The 20465-nt window shown below is 43.7% G+C and overlaps 1 protein-coding gene across 2 annotated transcripts in view; it reads right to left on the bottom strand.

Annotated features, from left to right (window-relative positions):
* nle1 (notchless homolog 1 (Drosophila)) overlaps nucleotides 1-20465 on the bottom strand; it is a 54452-nt gene that overhangs the window by 1903 nt on the left and 32084 nt on the right. For both annotated transcript variants that reach the window (XM_063031024.1, XM_063031025.1), the window contains exons 7-12: nucleotides 19644-19836; nucleotides 15380-15515; nucleotides 9432-9478; nucleotides 8068-8270; nucleotides 2048-2207; nucleotides 617-687 (exon numbers count right to left, since the gene is read on the bottom strand). In XM_063031024.1, the coding sequence (XP_062887094.1) occupies nucleotides 617-687; nucleotides 2048-2207; nucleotides 8068-8270; nucleotides 9432-9478; nucleotides 15380-15515; nucleotides 19644-19836 (810 nt within the window). The remainder of the gene's footprint in view (nucleotides 1-616; nucleotides 688-2047; nucleotides 2208-8067; nucleotides 8271-9431; nucleotides 9479-15379; nucleotides 15516-19643; nucleotides 19837-20465) is intronic.

Below are 20465 nucleotides of genomic sequence, written 5' to 3'. Positions count from 1 at the left end.
CACCTGGTCTCACCCATCACCTGCCAGTATGTACTCCTTCCATGCTACCCCCATATTCTTATTCAAGCTTCTGCCCCTTCCTTTCCCGTCCCGATGAAGGGTCTCTGCCCAAAACATCTACTGTTTCATCCTCTACGTGGATGCTGCCTGATCTGCTCAGTTCTTCCAGCACTTTGTGTATTGTGCTCAAAGTTTCCAGCATCTGCAGAATCTTGTGTTCATAAAAAGCTTTTGAAAGCAAAGCCTACAACAAGGAATTGGTACTATCTACATTAGAATTATGCAAAGTAAGTATTCTGTTCTGGGTCAATGGCTTTTATCAGGTGGTGTGAAATACTAACTCGGTTTCACTTTCCAGTGATGCTATCTGGTGCAGCATCCCCAGCATTTCTGTGCTCTACTGATACATATTTCAAACTTTCAGCCATTTATTTCACGACATTACAGAAGAACAGGCACAGGTGTCTGAAGACATCTAAAACTGGATTAGCAAAATTACATTATTTTTATGAAAAGGTTTGATAGGTCCAGTAAGTTTAATTGATAACCCAGTCCTACAATGTTCTAGTTCATGCAAACTATTCAACGGACCATTCAGTTCTCTGTGCTTACTTACATTCTCAGCACTTTGTCTTTTCCACCACTCGCCACCCTTTGTCCATCAGGACTCCAATCCACAGCGAAAACCTGAAAGTTTAAATCAAGCATTATTGTTCTCTTAAGAATTTACAGAACAACACCAGGTACTGAAATGGTAAAGTTTTTACAGATGTGTGTGTGTGTACAGTTGTGTACAGTTCTGGTCACTGAATTATAGGAAAGCTGTCAATAAAATTGAGAGGGTACAGAGGAGCTTTACTAAAATGTTGCCTGGGTTTCATCTCCTAAGTTACAGAGAAAGGTTGAACAAGTTAGGTCTTTATCCTTTGGAGCGTATAAGGTTGAGAGGGGACTTGATAGAAGTGTTTAAAATTATGAGGGGGATTGATAGAGTTGACGTGGATAGGCTTTTTCCATTGAGAGTGGGGGAGATTCAAACAAGAGGACATGAGTTGAGAGTTAAAGGGCAAAAGTTTAGGGGTAACATGAGGGGGAACTTCTTTACTCAGAGTGGTGGCTGTGTGGAACGAGCTTCCAGCAGAAGTGGTAGAGACAGGTTCGATGTTGGTGTTTAAAGTTAAATTGGATATATGGAAAGGAAGGGGATGGAGGGTTATGGGCTGTGTGCAGGTCGGTGGGACTAGGTGAGAGTAGGAGTTCGGGACAGACTAGAAGGGCCGAGATGGCCTGTTTCTGTGCTGTAATTGTTATATGGTTATATTGTTATATATCGCTAAACTGATTTTGTCCATAAAATGGAAAATACACAACTTTTGTTTGAAATGGTAACCATACCTTCACAGTGTTGTTTTGAATAGCAAGGAAAGCTCATGAAACTAATAAGAATAACTACAGAAGGAAGGTGGAGGGGGCAGAGATATATTATGGAAGCTTGTTCAAATGTAGAAGGATCCAAAAGCCTGGGGTATCCTGTATTGTGGACCACCCAATTGCATAGTTAGAAGATTTTTTAAATCAGACTGACATAAAGGGCTAATTGATCTATTATTGTCCAAAAACATTATATTTAATAAGTAAACAATGTAATTACAAATAGCAGATCAGTATCAACAGCTCTGAACTCATTCAGATGTTTTAATACAAAGTCCTTAGACACTTATTTCAACACTAAGCATTTCCAGGTTTCTTTTAATTTATATCCAGGTATCAGAACGTAAGAAACAGGAGCAGGAGTCAGTCATCAGAGCCGTCAACCCTGCTCCACCATTCAATAAGAATATGGCTAATCTGGCTCGAGACTCATCTCCCCCCCCCTCCCTTTTCTCCATAACTCTTAATTCCCCTGCAACACCAAAATCTAACTGTCTTAAATATATTTAATGAGGCAGCTTCTACTGTTTCCCTGGACAGAGAATTCCAGATTCACTGCTCTCCAGGTTATTCTGGTTTAATGGGTAATTGAATCTCCTGCTGGAAGGCACCTTACCTCATCTGCATGACCAGGCAGGTCCACTGACAGCTTCTGTGCCTTCACATCCCACACTTTCAATGTGCTGTCACTGCTGCCGCTTGCCAGCAACCGACTGTCAGCTGACCACGCAATCTGATACACAGCCGACACATGACCTCGGAGAGACGCCAAGTATCTGGAAACAAGCAGTGAGCTCAATCACTTGTGCGTCCCTTTTTAAATGACACAAAAATGTCTTGCCTCTGTAGAGCAAACAACTAGCGTCAGCGATAAAGCAATGCCAGGGTCAACAACAAATCGCATTTCTATGGCATCTTCCATACCAGAAATATGCTGAGGAAATCAAAGGTAGGTTACCAAACAAAACCTGAGACTGCATCATGTAGAAAGGTTTTGGAATTGCTGACTTACTGCCCATTATGCTGATAGTGTCTGGGCAGGTCCTCCACTTCTGGCAGTGTTCAGACCTTCCTTCATCGTCAGTAGCTTCCTCTCACTTTTCACTGCTGTCAGTCACACAAGTCCCAGGTGCAGACTCAGGAATACCGTCACACTCAGATGTAGGAGGGCTCTTTATTGCTGTTTCCCTAACAATTTTGTTTTACCAGTCAGTGTTGTTCGCCCTGAGCTGGAGATCCGGTAGACCACTCTTAGTCCAGCATCTACCCTTTGACCTGTTTGGCATGAGTGACCCTAACAAGAGCCAAAACACAAAGCCCTGACTCCAGCTAGCGTAGTTTTCCAGGTCATTGAGGCACGCAAGCCTCCCAACCATGACAAGGTTGTGTTCCTCTCAGAGGATTAGTGACCAGAAACTTGGTTAAAGAGATGGGAAGTGTCGAGAGAGAGAGATGGGAGTAATTTCAGAGCTTTGTCCATTGGGAACCTGAGGCACAGTTACAGCCTGAGTAAACCAAGTCAGAGTTTGCAAGAGGGTGAGATGAGAAGAATGTGGAGATCTCAGCAGGTGATTGGGTCAACGGCAGAGTAAATAAATTCCATCAATGCTTCCCCCCAAAAAAATTTACCGTCATGCCTAATTTCAGGAGGGCAGCCCCAAGGCCGAGTAATTATTTTGTTTCCTTTTCCATCACCTGTCACTCTCACCATGATGAATACGATCTCAGTATTCCTTTTTCTGCACTATTTGTGTAATTCATAAAAATGTTACGTCTTTGCTGAGTTAGCAAATTGGAAATTTCGGTCTGCAGGCAGTTAGGACTGGACTGAAAATGCCAAAGTTCACAAGACTCTGTGGCTGCCATGGAAAAAGATCAACACAATAAGCAGTGTTTGAATGAGTATTGGAAGAACATACTGTGTACAGTACAGAAGTAGGTCCTTAAGATCACAATGTCTATGCCAGCCAGCATGCTAAATCAACTAAGCCTATGTGCCAGCACATGTTCCGTATCTCTCCACTCCCTCATTTTCATAGGCCTGTCTAAATGCCTCTTAATTTTACCAAAAGCCATGGCAGCACATTTCAGGCACTTCTTATACCCTATAGTATTTGACATTTCTACCCTGGGAAAGAGACTCTGAATATCTACCCTATCTGTCCCTCTCATCATTTCATACACTTCCAGCAGGTCACTGATGCCCCAGAGAAATCAACCCAACTTGTCCAACACTCTGCAGGAGCAGAGCCCATCAACTGGTGACTGATAAGTTCCAGTAAGATGGCTGCACGCTCTGATGCTTTGGTTCCTACATGGCCTATCAAAGGTGTTATTGTCTTTTTTAGACTTTTATTTTGTGATCGCAAGACCCTGTTGGACATTAAGACTTAAAGTACTGCAGGTCTACCCCTTCAGCAAATTGCTCGTTGTCAGATATATACTGAAGGAGCTGGACTGGTGTGGATTGTGCTGTTGCCTGCAGCAGAGGAGTCAGTGTGCAAAGGTGGCGTGCAGTCTAACAGCGAGCGATCATCTTAGTCACTTGAGCTGTGCCCTGCTGGGCATTGTTAGCGTGGAAGGCTGCAAGTCCATCTCACTGACTTATTGGCAGAGGAAAGAGCAGATGGTGGGACAGCCACGTTGCCTCGGTCATGGTGAGGACAAGGCCTCAAGCCGCGGGGTCGCCTGTTTACAGCTGCTCAGGAGAGAGGTGTTGGAGTCGCTGTGTGCCACCGGTATGCCAGGTGCATGTGGCACGGTGTCCAAGCCAGAGTTGGTGCTGCCTCCCAGTGTACACTTGGCAGAAGAAAAGCTGCATTGTGTTCGACTGCAGACAGCTGCAAACATTCATGGACTCCGGGTCTTGGACTATTTTTTTTTGAGTGGCTGTATTTTACTGGTATCTGATATGTGCTATATGTGCCTTGAGCTGTGTCTGACTGCTGGTACTGTTTTGCATCTTGGCCCTAGAGTTTTGCACCCTGGCTGTTTTGTTTGGCTGTATTCGATAACTTGAATTTGATGAAGGGTCTTGACCCGTTGAGTTTGTGTGTGCGCCTGATTTCCAGCATCTGCAGTCTGAGAGGTTATTCGGGCAGTGGGAAAATCATCCCTCTTATGCTCCTTGATCCCGTCACATGAGATTCAGTGTCACACAACCCTGTCATTTTGATCTGGCCCATGCCTTCATTAACCAGGTCCAGCACTTGCCTTTATTGGATCTTCCTCTTCCTTACACAAGTCAGCGGGTTTGTGGGGGTGTGGCCAGGGTTAATTGGGGTGTGCCTAGAGTTAGTGAGGGTGTGTGCCCCCTTGGACATTAGGATTAGGTTTGAGAGTAGAGCTGGTGGATGTATATGTGGGGCTGGGAGAGATAAGATTGTGGAGTTTAGTGTGGTGAGGTATGTTGAGCTGTGGTGAATAGGGTAGTGGAGCCACTTTAATCTGGCCCATGCATGGTCTGACACCACTTGGCTCAATGAGTTGGGTGTGCATTGGGACACGTCATCAGTAATGCAAACTGGGGTCATCAGGTGTGTCAGGTCTTTAATCATTAGATACCCTCACCCAGGTGACCCAGCCAGGGTTGATCAGACCCGGCTTGTGTTTATCCCATGGTTCAATGAGAGGCATGTAATTTTGAGGGTTATTGTGTTTTAGACCTCTTTACTTGGCTTTAATTTCACCATTTGGGGAGTAGAATGTTCTGAGGCCTAGTTATGAGGCTTCATCTCAAAGGAAGGTTCAACTTCCCTACTTTAAATTTACACTGGTCTTTATTTTGCATCTGTATGCCTGATTTCCAGCACCTGCAGTCTCTCAGGTCTCCAAGCTTGTCGAACCTCTCCTTATACTTAACACTTTCTACTGTTCACTGCCCCGCTGAACCGTTCCTACACCTTCTCCAGAGCATCCACATCCTATTTGTAATGGGGTGGGGGTGTAACCATAACTGCACTCAATTGTCCAAATGCTACTTAATCAAAGCTGCAACGTGACTTCTTGATGTATGGTCAATGCCCTGGACCAATGAAGACAAGCATGGCAAACAATAGGAATTCTGCAGATGCTGGAAATTCAAGCAACACACATCAAAGTTGCTGGTGAACGCAGCAGACCAGGCAGCATCTCTAGGAAGAGGTGCAGTCGACGTTTCAGGCCGAGACCCTTCGTCAGGACTAACTGAAGGAAGAGTGAGTAAGAGATTTGAAAGTTGGAGGGGGAGGGGGAGATCCAAAATGATAGGAGAATGCAGGAGGGGGAGGGATGGAGCCAAGAGCTGGCAGGTGATTGGCAAAAGGGATATGAGAGGATCATGGGACAGGAGGTCCGGGAAGAAAGATGGGGGGGGGGGCGGGGGGGGAACCCAGTGGATGGGCAAGGGGTATAGTCAGAGGGACAGAGGGAGAAAAAGGAGAGTGAGAGAAAGAATGTGTGTATAAAAATAAATGACAGATGGGGTACGAGGGGGAGGTGGGGCATTAGCGGAAGTTAGAGAAGTCGATGTTCATGCCATCAGGCTGGAGGCTACCCAGACGGAATATAAGGTGTTGTTCCTCCAACCTGAGTGTGGCTTCATCTTTACAGTAGAGGAGGCCGTGGATAGACATGTCAAAATGGGAATGGGATGTGGAATTAAAATGTGTGGCCACTGGGAGATTCTGCTTTCTCTGGCGGACAGAGCGTAGGTGTTCAGCAAAGCGGTCTCCCAGTCTGCGTCGGTCAGCAAAGCAGGATCACCTCCAACGGGATCCCACCACTAAGCACATCTTTCCCTCCCCCCCTCTCTCTGCATTCCGCAGGGATCGCTCCCTACGCGACTCCCTTGTCCATTCGTCCCCCCCATCCCTCCCCACTGATCTCCCTCCTGGCACTTATCCGTGTAAGCGGAACAAGTGCTACACATGCCCTTACACTTCCTCCCTTACCACCATTCAGGGCCCCAAACAGTCCTTCCAGGTGAGGCGACACTTCACCTGTGAGCCGGCTGGGGTGATATACTGCGTCCGGTACTCCCGATGTGGCCTTTTATATATTGGCGAGACCCGACGCAGACTGGGAGACCGCTTTGCTGAACACCTACGCTCTGTTTGCCAGAGAAAGCAGGATCTCCCAGTGGCCACACATTTTAATTCCACATCCCATTCCCATTCTGACATGTCTATCCACGGCCTCCTCCACTGTAAAGATGAAGCCACACTCAGGTTGGAGGAACAACACCTTATATTCCATCTGGGTAGCCTCCAACCTGATGGCGTGAACATCGACTTCTCTATCTTCCGCTAATGCCCCACCTCCCCCTCGTACCCCATCTGTCACTTATTTTCATACACACATTCTTTCTCTCGCTCTCCTTTTTCTCCCTCTGTCCCTCTGAATATACCCCTTGCCCATCCTCTGGGTTCCCTCCCCCCACCCCGTCTTCTTCCCGGACCTCCTGTCCCATGATCCTCTCGTATCGCTTTTGCCAATCACCTGTCCAGCTCTTGGCTCCATCCCTCCCCCTCCTGCATTCTCCTATCATTTTGGATCTCCCCCTCCCCCTCCAACTTTCAAATCTCTTACTCACTCTTCCTTCAGTTAGTCCTGACGAAGGGTCTCGGCCAGAAACATCGACTGCACCTCTTCCTAGAGGTGCTGTGTGTTACAAGCATGGCATATGCTTTTTTAAAGCACTCTATCTACTTTTGCTGTCATTTACATGGAACTATGGATTTGACCCCAAGATCAGTGGATTTTTCCATCCTACCTTGGTTCTATTTATCCCTTAAGCATGTTTACCGAAAACTGAAAAAAAGTTATCACATTACTAAAAAAGTACTGCATTGGATGTAATGTGTTTTGAGATAACGTGAGATAGCAGAAGGCAGCACACAAATGCAAGTTCCTTTCGTTTTAAGAGATTTGCCAGCAGTAAACCCAAAAGAATTCCAAATGTTCCATGAATACTATCTCAGTATTTCTTTTTCTGCACTATTTATGTAATTCATAAAAACGTTATGTCTTTGCATTGTTCTGCTGCCACAGAGCAAACAAGTTTCACATAATTTAATTCAGTGATAATAAGCCTGATTCAGTAATACTCTCCATGCAAAGAACCTCCCGTAATACCCTCCATGCAAAGAACCTCCCCTCCACAATAAGTTTATGATAGCTCCCAGAACCACTATAATTTCATTGCCTCTTCACCACCCTGCAAAATAATTGAACAAGCCACTCAGCTGCAGTAGGTATAGCAACACTCTAATGGCACTGTCAGGAAGGCAGCCAGCCAGCCCACAGCTTTGCAAAGGGAACCCATGGGTAATGGGTAATTTTAGATTTAGATACATGGCATAATAACGTGCTCTTCTGGCTTGGGGCAGTGCCACTCATTTACACCCATGTGACCAATTAACCTACTAACCGGTATATCCGTAAATCTCTGGAATGCGGGAGGAGGCTGGAGGAAACACGGACACGAGGAGAATGTACAGAAAGCAGCAGGAATTGAACCTGGGTCACTGGCACTCTAATAGCATTGTGCTAACCACTATGCCCCAAATATGCGCCTTAATAAGTGCTAAATTTGCCGGTGACACTCAAATCCCACCATCCCACCTGGGAATAAACAAAAACTATTAGCATGCTTACTTGCCAGTCCGGCCATCCCACAGTTTTACCGACTTGTCGAATGACGCACTGGCAACAAGCCTGGTGTCTGGGGAGAAGCAGACTTCATTTATTAGAGCCTGGTGACCCGTCATTCGGGCCAAGGGCTTCTTGTCCTCCGCAGGCTTCCAGAGGAAAAGGGTGAAGTCATCTGACCCCGAAACCAGCCGCTCATGCCCCTGACCCTGAAAGAAAACCCAGCTCATTAGGATCAGGTCGCCAACACAGAAATCAGTATAAAAAGCATATTCTGACATGAAGATCTTCTTTTGGTCCTTAGAAAGAAACTTAACTCAGAGCTGCTCAGATGTTTCTCCTACCAAACACACAAGACTAGTCTGAGGTAACTCACTGATTTTAGAAACCTCTTGGTAAAGTGGAACCCAGCCTCTACTCCCTACAGTGCAAGAGGCTTCGGGAACACTTTGTAACCTCTGGAGTACCTGTGGTGCAGTGGCACGACAGGTAGTACTGAGCATCTTACAGCTCCAGTGACTCAGGTTCCATCCTGACCTCAGGTGCTATCACCACATAGGTTCCCTGAGTGCTCCAGTCTCTTCACACACCCCAACGACGCGCTGGTTGACTACTGTAAATTACCCCTAGTGTCGGAGGGTGGAAGGAGAATTAGGGTAGAGTTGATTCGCATGTGAGGTATCTTCAGCACCCTCTCCATTAACCTTCATCTTTCCAATAATGGGACGACCAGAACTGAATACAATACTCCAGATACCGTCTAGCCAGTTGCCAGTGCGTCATTTGACAAGTCGGCAACATAACTTCCTGACTTGAATACAAAGCCTCAACTAAAAAAGGCAAGCATGCCATACTCCTTTTCTACCACTCTATTGACCTGTGAAGTCACTTACAGGGAGCCATTGAATTGAAACCCAAGATCCCTCTGTGCATCAACACTGTTGGAGGTCCAGCCATTGATTGTGTACTTTCTTGTGCACAGATTTTCCTCAAGACGGCCAGAGGCAGGGTTGGTGCACTGAAGGTAACGGTGAACATGACCTGTGGTGCATGATGACCAAGGGAAATGCTCTGCTCCTGATGTTGAGTAGACCACAGCAGTATTTCTTTAAGCAAGTGACAGGAGTGATGAGACGCTGTGGGGGTGATACAGACCACTGGGTGAATGTCACTTATAGCACCCCCGATTTTCTGGCTGGTGCCTCCCAACCAATTAACAATTTATGGCTTCATGTCGTCTGCAGCTTCAGCTTCATTTTAAACTAATAACCAAGTGCTGAGCAAATCAAATAAAGCTTAAATGTCAGACCACCTCCTGCAGGGCTCGGCAATCAATAGCTCTGAACTTTTATTCTCTTTTGTTCGCTTACCCGTGTTTGCTCGTATCGCTGCAAAGCTTTGTGCTTCAGTTCTTCCACTGCAAAATAAACCAATAAGAGGAAGTGAGAGCAGTGGCTTTATCTTTTAATTAACAGATCTTTATCTGCTTGACGGACACTGATTAGGCAACATCGCAGACCTTCAGATTAATTTACAAATGCTTAAATGCACTAGCTCACAGAGAAGGGCGGCCTCCCACCTGCATTGTTTCCTAGCTCACTGCCTGACGTGACTACCACGGACTATATTTAGAACATCTTGCGAATTGAGGGAAGAACAGACTTCCGCTCTTGGCTGCCTTTTATACAAGGTCTGTGCTGGCTCAACAACAAAGTTATCTTTATAAAGGTCTTTGGATATCATAAAACATCACTGGAACAATAAAAAAAAATGAAATTTGGTAAGAAGTCACATCAACCCATGGTAGTGTAACGGTTAACATTAGGTGCAGAAGTAGGCCATTCAGCCCTTCGAGCCAGCACCTCAATTCACTGTGATCATGGCTGATCATCCACAATCAGTACCCTGTTCCTATCTTCTCCCGTTATCCCTTGACTCCACTATCTTTAAGAGCTCTATCTAGCTCTTTCTTGAAAGCATCCAGAGAATTGGCCTCCACTGCCTTCTGAGGCAGAGCATTCCACAGATCCACAACTCCCTGGGTGAAAAAGTTTTTCCTTAACTCTGTTCTAAATGCCCTACCCCTTATTCTTAAACTGTGGCCTCTGGTTCTGGACTCCCCCAACATCGAGAACATGTTTCCTGCCTCTAGCGTGTCCAATCCCTTAATAATCTTATATGTTTCAATCAGATCCCCTCTCATCCTTCTAAATTCCAGTGTATACAAGCCCAGTCGCTCCAATCTTTCAACATATGACAGTTCCGCCATCCCAGGAATTAACTGCGTGAACCTACGCTGCACTCCCTCAATAGCAAGAATGTCCTTCCTCAAATTTGGAGACCAAAACTACACACAATATTCCAGGTGTGGTCTCACCAGGGCCCTGTACAGCTACAGAGGGACGTCTTTGCTCCTATACTCAATTCCCCTTGTTATGAAGGCCAACATGCCATTAGCTTTCTTCACTGCCTGCTGTACCTGCATGCTTACTTTCAGTGAATAATGAACAAGGACACCTAGATCTCGCTGTACTTCCCCTTTTCCTAACGACACCATTTACATAGTAATCTGCCTTCCTGTTCTTGCCACCAAAATGGATAACTTTACATTTATCCTCATTAAACAGCATCTGCTCAATCACCCAACCTGTCCAAGTCACGCTACATTCTCATAACATCCTCCTCACATTTCACATTGCCACCCAGCTTTGTGTCATCTGCAAATTTGCTAATGTTACTTTTAATCCTTTCATCTAAATCATTAACCTATATTGTAAATAGCTGCAGTCCCAGCACCAAGCCTTGCCGTACCCCACTGGTCACTGCCTGCCATTCTGAAAGGGACCCGTTAATCCCTACTCATTGTTTCCTGTCGGCCAAACAATTTTCTATCCACGTCAGTACCCTAACCCCAATATCATGTGCTCCAATTTTGCCCACTAATCTCCTATGTGGGAGCTTATCAAAGGCTTTCTGAAAGTCCATGTACACTACATCCATTGGCTCTCCCTTGTCCATTTTCATAGTTAGATCCTCAAAAAATTCCAGAAGATTAGTCAAGCATGATTTTCCCTTCGTAAATCCATGCTGACTGGGACCGATCCTGTTACTGCTATCCAAATGTGTCGCTATTTAATCTTTTATAATTGGCTCCAGCATCTTCCCCACCACTGGTGTCAGGCTAACTGGTCTATAATTCCCTGTTTTCTCTCTCCCTCCTTTCTTAAAAAGTGGGATAACATTAGCTACCCTCCAAACTGATCCTGAATCTATAGAACACCAGCGATCCAGATTAAATTCCACCGCAAGGAGATTGTCTGTTTTCCCCAGGACTGTGAGAGTTTTCTCTGGGTGCTCTGGTTTCCTTCCACATTCCAAAGGTGCACGGGTTAGTAGGTTAATCGGTCACACGGAGGTAACCGGACAGTGCAGACTCACTGGGCTGAAAGGACCTTTTACCGTGCTGTATCACTAAATAAAATAAATCCTGTTCCACTCTTTAAAGCGTTTATAACTGTTTCTCCATTTCTTGTACTCTCCTATCCATAAGACCTTATGACATGAAAGCAGAATTAAGCCACTTGACGCATCGAGTCTGTTCCATCAAACTATCATGGCTGATTTATTATCCCTTTCAACCCCATTCTCCTGCCTTCTCCCTCTAATCTTTGACGCCCTTTCTACTCAAGAAGCTATAAACCAACGCTTCAAAAATACCGAATCACTTGACCTCCACAACCATCTGTAGCAATAAATTCCACAGATTCACCACCCTCTGGATAAAGAAATTCCTCCACATCTCTGTTCTAAATGGACATCCCTCTAATCTGAAGCTGTGCTCTTTGGTCCTAGACTCACCCACTATAGGAAACATCCTCTACACATCCACACTAATTAAGCTTTTCAATATTCGATAGTTTTCAATGAGATCCCCTCTCATTCTTCCAAACTCCAGCTCGTACAGGCTCAGAGCCATTAAATGCTCTTCATACGTTAACCCTTGCATTCCCGAAAGGATTCTCATGAATTTCCTCTGAACTCTCTCCAATGCCAGCACATCTTTTCTTAGGTAAGGGGTCCAAAACTGCTCACAATACTCCAAATGCAGTCTGACCAATGCCTTATAAAGTGCCAGCATTACATCCTTGCTTTTATATTCTAGTCCTTTTGAAATGAATGATAACATTCCATTTTTCTTCCTTACCACTGACTCAACCTGAAAATTAATCTATAGGGAATCCTGCATGAGAACTTGCAAGCCTCTTTGCAGTTGATTTCTTAATTTTCTCCCTGTTGAGAAAATAATCTTCGCCTTTATTCCTTCTACCAAAGTCACTGGCAGCCAACCAGAAAAGGCCCCCTTTATTCCCAGTTTTTGCCTCCAGTCAGCCAATATTCTATCCATGCTAGTATCTTTCCTATAATACTATTGGGCTCTTATTAAGCAACCTCATGTATGGAACCTTCTCAAAAGCCTTCTGAAAATCCAAGTAAATAACATCCACTGACTCTAGGTTGTCTATCTTACCTGTTACTTCCTCAAAGAATTCCAACCAATTCCAAAGATTTGTCAGGTAAGATTTCCCCTTCAGGAAATCATGCTGACTCTGACCTATTTTATCATGTGCGTCCAAAAACTCTGAAACCTTATCCTTAATAACAGACTCCAACATCTTTCCAAACACTGGAATCCAGCTAACTGGCCTAGAATTTCCTTTCTTCCATCTCTCTCCCTTCTTAAACAAGAATCAATAATTATAACTCCAAGCGCTCTAAGTGCTTGAAGGTGTACCAGTCCCAACCTTGGATGCATTCAATAACTAAGCACACACAGTTTACTGGGGCAGAAACTTCAAGGATTCTTAACCCTTTGACTGAAAAAAAATTCTTTCATCTGGATGCTATATCAGTCAATTACTAACCTTGACATTTTGACTTTTAAGTTGTGAACTTTCCAGCTGGAGGAGACAAACTGCTAAACAAAGGTTGGATTAAAGTGGCTGCTTTTATGAGATTTGTTTAAGGAAACTGAGGTAGGAAGACTGAGGGAGGGACTTGTTGAAGGAAGAGCTGCCCTTGGTAGAGCGGCAAAAAACTGGTCAGGTTCAAGAGGGCAGAAATGGAGTAGGTAAGTTTCAGGAGGATTGCTGGGGCTGGAAGATGACAATTAAAGAGAGGGTGGAGCACACAGAAAGGAGGCATTGTTGAGTTGTGCACAAAGGATGAGTGTTTTAAATGAGAAACCAAGGTAGATCAGCAGGCTTATGGCTAGCATGGTGGATACTTGAGTGAAGATACAAGCAGTAAACGTCTAAGGATTAGTCTTGTTGGGAGAACCCTGCTTGTTATTTTTTACTGGTCAGCAGACTCTGCCCTTCTCCACAGAAATGAACTTTTAGTTGGGTCTGCCGTTGGGAATGAAGGGAGATGGATTTAGCGTATCAAGCTCACAAGTTAAAGAGCACTGATGTGAAGCCAGTCTGATTTACAGAAAATTGGTTGAGATCAGAAACTGTGGCCTTAATCCCTGTGAGGGAAAATGCTAGAGTAGATGGCAAAGGTATAAAAAAAAGGTTTACAAAAATAATAAAAATATGGAACTGTTATTACCTGGAAGAAATGAAAAGGTTGTAAGTTTATTCTGTGGGAACTAAGATGCTTCAGGATTGACCCATTGTTTGTTATTAATATAATGAAGGGTTTGATTCGGCTATTTAACTTATTGAGCCTATTAGTTATTGAATAATCCATAACCTAACTCCATGTAGTTGCTCCAAATCTGTTTGTACCTTTAATTTACATAGACACTACAGTACAGGCTCTTCAGCCCACAATGTTGTGCTGACCTTTTAACTTACTCCAAGACCATTCTAACCCTTCCCTCCTACATAATCCTCCATTTTTCTATCATCCATGTGCTTTCCCTGATCTTTCATTAATTCATAATTGAGTTTAGAATATACGATTCAGCATCAATTGTTGTTCAGAAGAGAGCCCCAAATTATTACCATCGTTTGTACATAGAAATGTTTCTAAGCGTTACTCCCAAGCAGAAAACACCCAAAAGTTGCTCCATCTAATCATGGGGAAGTAACTCAAGCAAGAAACAAGCCAGTAAAGTCAAAACATTCTGAGCTCCACTCATGAGACTTGAATACATATAAAGTGCAGAGCATTAACTTAGTTTACAGAGCAACTGATACTGGCAGTAAATGTCAGACTCCAAGCCAACATCCAATGCACGCTTTTAGTATTTTGGAGTGCAAAGGACATGAAATCCTAGGCACAACAGATTCTGCAGATGCTGGAAATCCAGAGCAACAAACATAGAAAATTCTGGAGGAATTCAACAGGTCAGGCAGCATCTATAAAGAAGAATCCTAACATTGTGGAATAGTAGTAGTAAAAACAAGATTTGCATTTTTATAAAATAGGAAATGTAGCACTAAATTTATACACTATTATACAAGTATTGTATTCTCACAAATAGCTATAACAACATTATCTGCATTAATGAATTTGATTTTAAAGATAAATATTAGTTATGGGAGATAATGCCTATTCAGAATATTGTCATGGGACCTTTTCGTCCACCTGCCTTGGTCTAAATCTCATCCAAAAGGATGGATCTTTCAAAATGTAGCAATGCTAGCATCAGCAAAAATGTTGTGCTGAAGTGGTTGGTATGTGGTACGCTCTGCCAGGGTGGTGGTAGAGGCAGATACATTAAAGGCATTTAAAAAACTTAAGTGGGCATATAACTCCACCCTGGATGGTCCCAAGCCCAGCTGCAAAAGGAAGAGGGTTGGGTTGAGGCTAGCAAACCCCATCCCATAAAAACCCAGAGCTACAGAAACACTAAAGGAAGCTCCAAAGGCTTGAAGCCTGGGAGAGAAAGGTTCTTTGCCCAGAAAACATCAAGAAGATGGGCTACATCTGGGAACAACTTGGAAGACAGTCCCAGTTCAGAGGATTCTAATGCGGGCTGTCAGTGACATATGCCCCAGAAGGGGTGATATGTTTAACTAACTAAATCGGCACATGGATGATAGAAACATGGAGGGCAATGTAGGAGGGAAGGTTGGATTGATCTCAGAGTAGGTTAAAATATTGACACAACATTGTGGGTCAAAGGACCAAACTGTTCTATATTGTCTGAGTCTCTTGAATCAACAACCTTCCACAGCAGTGACAAGAGTGCTACTCACTGCACCTTGGCTTACATTATGAGCAGCATAAAGACAACAGAGTTTCTAACAGTCTCAATATAAACAGTGCTTAAGAAACCAGGTTGAGTAAAGTTAGCAACATCACCCACAAGAATCATTCGCATCCCGGGGAACAATGGTGGCCTCAGCTGGTTCAAAGGCTCCAGTTCGCAGTACGTAGTCTGTACTAAGTGCCATTGTATTTACCCAGTGTGCATGACCCTGTAACGTTCGGCACATGACCCCCTGAAACCAGAACATAGCAACAGTTACTAAATTGATGTCAATTAATACCTTGACTTCTTAAAAGAAACAAAAGACACAACAGAGCAGATTCATATCATCATGCACACAACTGATAACATACATTTCATATTTCTATGTTTTAGCACTAAACACTCTGAACAGCAGCTCCCAACAAGCTAACCCATAAACCATATCAACATTTTTAAGATAGTTTATAAATGCACCTTTGGGAGTGAAAGGACTAAAAGGTATTAGAAAGGATCAGAGGTACTTCATGCATTTATGGAGAAGTCTGAACTAGAGGTCATAAAAGGGTTGGTTTGTTATGTGCTGTGTTGTATGATGTGGTCAATCATTGTCTTTCCATGGCCATGGATGTTCTTGGCAATTTTTTCTCTATTCTACATAATTGGTTTTCCATTACCTTCTTCTAGGTAGTGTCTTTACAAGACAGGTGACCCCAGCCATTATCAGTACCCTTCAGGGATTGCCACCTAGCATTAGTGGTTGCATAATCAGGATGTGACATGCACCAGCTGCGTATTTGACCATCCTCCACCTGCTCCCATCGCTTCATGTGACCTTGAATGGCTTGAATGGGGGGCCAAGCAGTTACTACACCCTGCCCATGGGTGACCTGGGGGCTAGTGGAGGAAAGGTACACCTCGCCAATGAGATTTGTTGTTCTGCGGCAAACATAAAATCAAACTATAAATTACAATAAGAAACAGTAAAAATTTAAATTAAATAACTAGCACAAACAGAGAGCAAAAAGAGTGAGGTAGTGATCATGGGTTGCTTTATTGTCCATTCAGGAATCTGATGGTGGATGGGAAGAAGCTGTCCTAATATGTTGTGTATCTCCAGTCTCCCAAATCCCCTCCCTGATGGCAGCAATGGGAATTGAAGCATTGCCTCAGTTTTGTTGAATTACAACCATTAAAAAGGTCAGTGCTTAAAGCCAATTCTCACAGCAAATACTTATTCACTTCAGGCTGTTTACTGTTGCATCAGATTCCTGCAAAGATAGTTCAGGTTCCTGCTTCCAGCTGACAGGCTATTTAAAAGCTAAACTCTTAAAATTTACAGTAAACCAAAGCGACATACACAAAATGCTAGAGGAACTCAGGAGGTCAAGCAGCATCTATGCTGGGAAATTAAAAAGTCCATGTTTTGGGCTGAGATGCTTCAACATGACTCTGTGGTTAAGAAGGCATACGGTGCATCGGCTTTCATCGTGGGATTGAGTTTAGAAGCCAAGAGGTAATGTTGCCGCTATATATGACCCTGGTTAGACCCCACTTGGAGTACTGTGCTCAGTTCTGGTCACCTCACTACAGGAAGGATGTAGGAACCACAGAAAGGGTGCAGAGGACATTTACAAGGATGTTACCTGGATTGGGGAACATGCCTTATGAGAATAGGTTGAGTGAACTCAGCCTTTTCTCCTTGAAGCAATGGACCCGATAGAGGCGTATAAAATGATGAAAGGCACTGATCGTGTGGATAGTCAGAGGCTTTTCCCCAGGACTGAAATGGCTAGCATGAGAGGACACAGTTTTAAGGTGCTTGGAAGTAGGTGCAGAGGAGATGTCAGAGGTAAGTAGTTGTTTTTTTTTTTAAAAACGCAGAGTGTGTTGAGTGTGTGGAATGAGCTGCCAGTGACGGTGGTGGGGAAAGATACAATACAGTCTTTTAAGAGACTCCTGGATAGGTACATGGTGCTTAGAAAAATAGAGGGCTATGGGTAACCCTAGGTAATTTCTAAAGTAAGGACATGTTCGGCACAACTTTGTAAGCTGAAGTGCCTGTATTGTGCGTAGGTTTTCTAACATCAACCATTCATTTCTCTCCATAGATACTGCCTGACCAGCAGTGTTCCTTCATTATTTTGTGTTCGTTAGATTTCCAAAATCTGCAGTCTCTTGTATCTCAGAAAACCAACAGCATACAGGAAACAAGCACAAACTGCTGGAGGAACTCAGCAGGTCAGGCAGCATCTATGCAGAGGAATGAACAGACGATATTTTGGGCGGAGACCGTTTCATCAAGACCCAGAAAAGTGGCAGGCTGCACAGAAACATATGCTCAGTGGCCATTTCATTAGATAACTCCTGTATATATTCGTGGTTATTTGCTGTGTAGCCCATCCACTTCAAAGTTCGATGTATTGTGCGTCTGCAGACCACTATTATAACACGTGGTTATTCGAATTACTGTTGTCTTCCTCTCAGCTTCAACCAGTCTGACCATTCTCCTTTCTGACTTCTCTCATTAACAAGGCAATCTCACCCACAGAACTGCTGCTCATTGGAGGCTTTTTTTGTTTTTTGCATCATTCCCTGTACACTAGAGACAATTATGCATAAAAATCTCAGGAGATCAGCAGTTTCTGAGATACTCAAAGTACCCCATCTGGCACCAACAATCATTCCACGGTCAGTCACTTAGATCACATTTCTTCCCTATCTTGATGTTTGGTTGGTCTGAACAACATGTTCGTTCATCGTCGTCATCGATGAAGGCCTTGACACCATTGATGGTGTCGAGACTAGCTCATGATTTGGATTTAAGTGAGGGAGAGTTGCATAGCGTCAGCCTCACTCTCTCTTCCCAATTCTCATCTGGATCCAGTGGCAAGACAGAGTCGAGACAGCTGGAGAGGGGACTAGGCACAGTGGATGACCAGTTCGTCTTCTGTGTCTTGCCGTGCTCTACACGCTCCATGACACTTGCAGAGACCGCCTTCTTGACCATTGGACCTTCCATTGGTCTCGTCCGCTCAATCCACTGGAGTCTGTCTTCACATGCTGGGATAGACATCTCCCGAACAACAACTGAACCTCTTAAACATGAGAAATTCTGTAGATTCTGGAAATCCAAAGCAGTACACACAAAATGCTGGAATAACTCTGCAAGTCAGGCAGCATCTATGGAAATGAATAAGCAGTTGCCGTTTTGAGCTGAGATCCTTCTTCAGATTTGAACCTCTTGACCATATCTGCATGCTTTTATGCATTGAGCTGCTGCTGCTACATGATTGGCTATTTAGATATTTGCATTAATGAGCAAGTGTGCCTAATAAAGTGGCCACTGAGTGTATGTCATCTCTTCAGCTAAAATTATCATTTGGCCTAAACCATTAACTACCTTTCCAATCTGGCCACAAACAATGCATCGTCCCAATCCAAACTCCACAATGTCAACATGTCAACTGGACCAACTTGAAAAATGGGCCAGAAAATGGCAGATAGAATTTAATGCAGACAAGTGTGAGATGTTGCATTTTGGAAGGACAAATCAAGGTAGGACATACACAGTAAATGGTAGGGCACTAAGGAGTGTGGAGGAACAAAGCGATCTGGGAGTTCAGATACATAATTCCCTGAAAGTGGTGTCACAGGTAAACAGGGTTGTAAAGGCGGCTTTTGATTTATGAATGCCAGGATGCCAAAGTATTGAGTATAGGAGTTGGGATGTTATGGCGAGGTTGTATAAGACATTGGTGAGGCCAAATTTGGAGTACTGTGTACAGTTCTGGTTACCTAACTATAGGAAGGATATCAGTAAGATTGAAAGATTGCAGAGAAGATTTACTAGGATGTTGCCAGGTCTTCAGGAGTTGAGTTACAGAGAAAGGTTGAACAGGTTAGGACTTTATTCCTTGGAGCGTAGAAGAATGAGGGGGGATTTGATAGACGTTTACAAAATTATGAGGGGTATAGACAGAGCAAATGCGAATAGGCTCTTTCCACTTAGTTTAGGAGAGATAAATACGAGAGGACATGCCTTTAGGGTGAAAGGGGAAAGGTTTAGGAGGAACATTAGTGGGTTCTTCTTTACTTCAGAGAGTGGTGGGAGTGTGGAACGGGCTGCCATCTGACGTGATAAATGCGGGCTCACTCTTAAGTTTTAAGAATAAATTGGATAGATACATGGATGGGAGAGGTCTGGAGGGTTATGGACTGGGTGCAGGTCAATGGGACAAGCGGAATAAAGTTTTGGCACAGACTAGAAGGGCCGAATGGCCTGTTTTCTGTGCTGTCGTGTTCTATGGTTCTAACAATAAAGTGTATGCCAGCTATGTACACTTTTTTTGAGAAATCGTAAAAAGTAAATTCTACTCACATCTTCGGCCCGCCACACTTTAATAGTCCTATCTTGCGAGGATGAATAGAGGAGACCATCACCACCCCACTTCACGCAGGTTACTGACTGCGTGTGCCCAGTTAGGATTTTATCGCAACGCCCCAGCAACGTGTCCCATATCCGGATACTGCAGTCCTTTGATGAACTGGCCAGGTAACGGCACTGTGGATTCCTAACAGCACGAGAAGAGACATTACCTCATTAGAAAGCCAACTCAGAGCACTAAATGGGAAATATTTCATAAAATTTTAAGCATTTGAACCATGGAAATCATGGAACGATAGATCTTTAGCATATCTGGCTGACAATTCACGCTGTCTAAAAGCGAGATTTCAGCCTTACCCTACTTTCCAGTTGTAGCTTTGGAAGTTATAGTTCATCTCATATTCTAGATATTTATTGCGCATCTATTATTATTATTATTTCTTTTTGCCTTTGCAGTTTGTTGTCTTTTGCACACCAGTTGCCTGCCCTATTGGTGCAGTCTTTCATTGATTCTATTATGGTTACTGAATTTATTGAGTATGCCCACAAGAAAATGAATCTCAGGGTTGATTATGGTGACATATATGGACTTTGATAATATATTTACTTTGAACTTTGAACATCCAAGGACTTAAATATTTCCAGAGCCACATCTTTCCAGGCAGTGAGCTGCAAAATAATCCGTTGCTTTGATCATCAGCTCCTCTATAATCCTTCTACCTATTAACTTAAATACTATCCCTAGTTATTGGCACATGTTCCTACACATCAAATGGAAACATTAAAGGCTCAAAGGATTGAGAATTTAGGATGTGG

Source organism: Mobula hypostoma, chromosome 23 (genome assembly GCF_963921235.1).
Source record: "Mobula hypostoma chromosome 23, sMobHyp1.1, whole genome shotgun sequence".
In the NCBI taxonomy this organism is placed as follows: domain Eukaryota; kingdom Metazoa; phylum Chordata; class Chondrichthyes; order Myliobatiformes; family Myliobatidae; genus Mobula; species Mobula hypostoma.
This window is presented reverse-complemented; position numbering and strand designations above follow the sequence as displayed.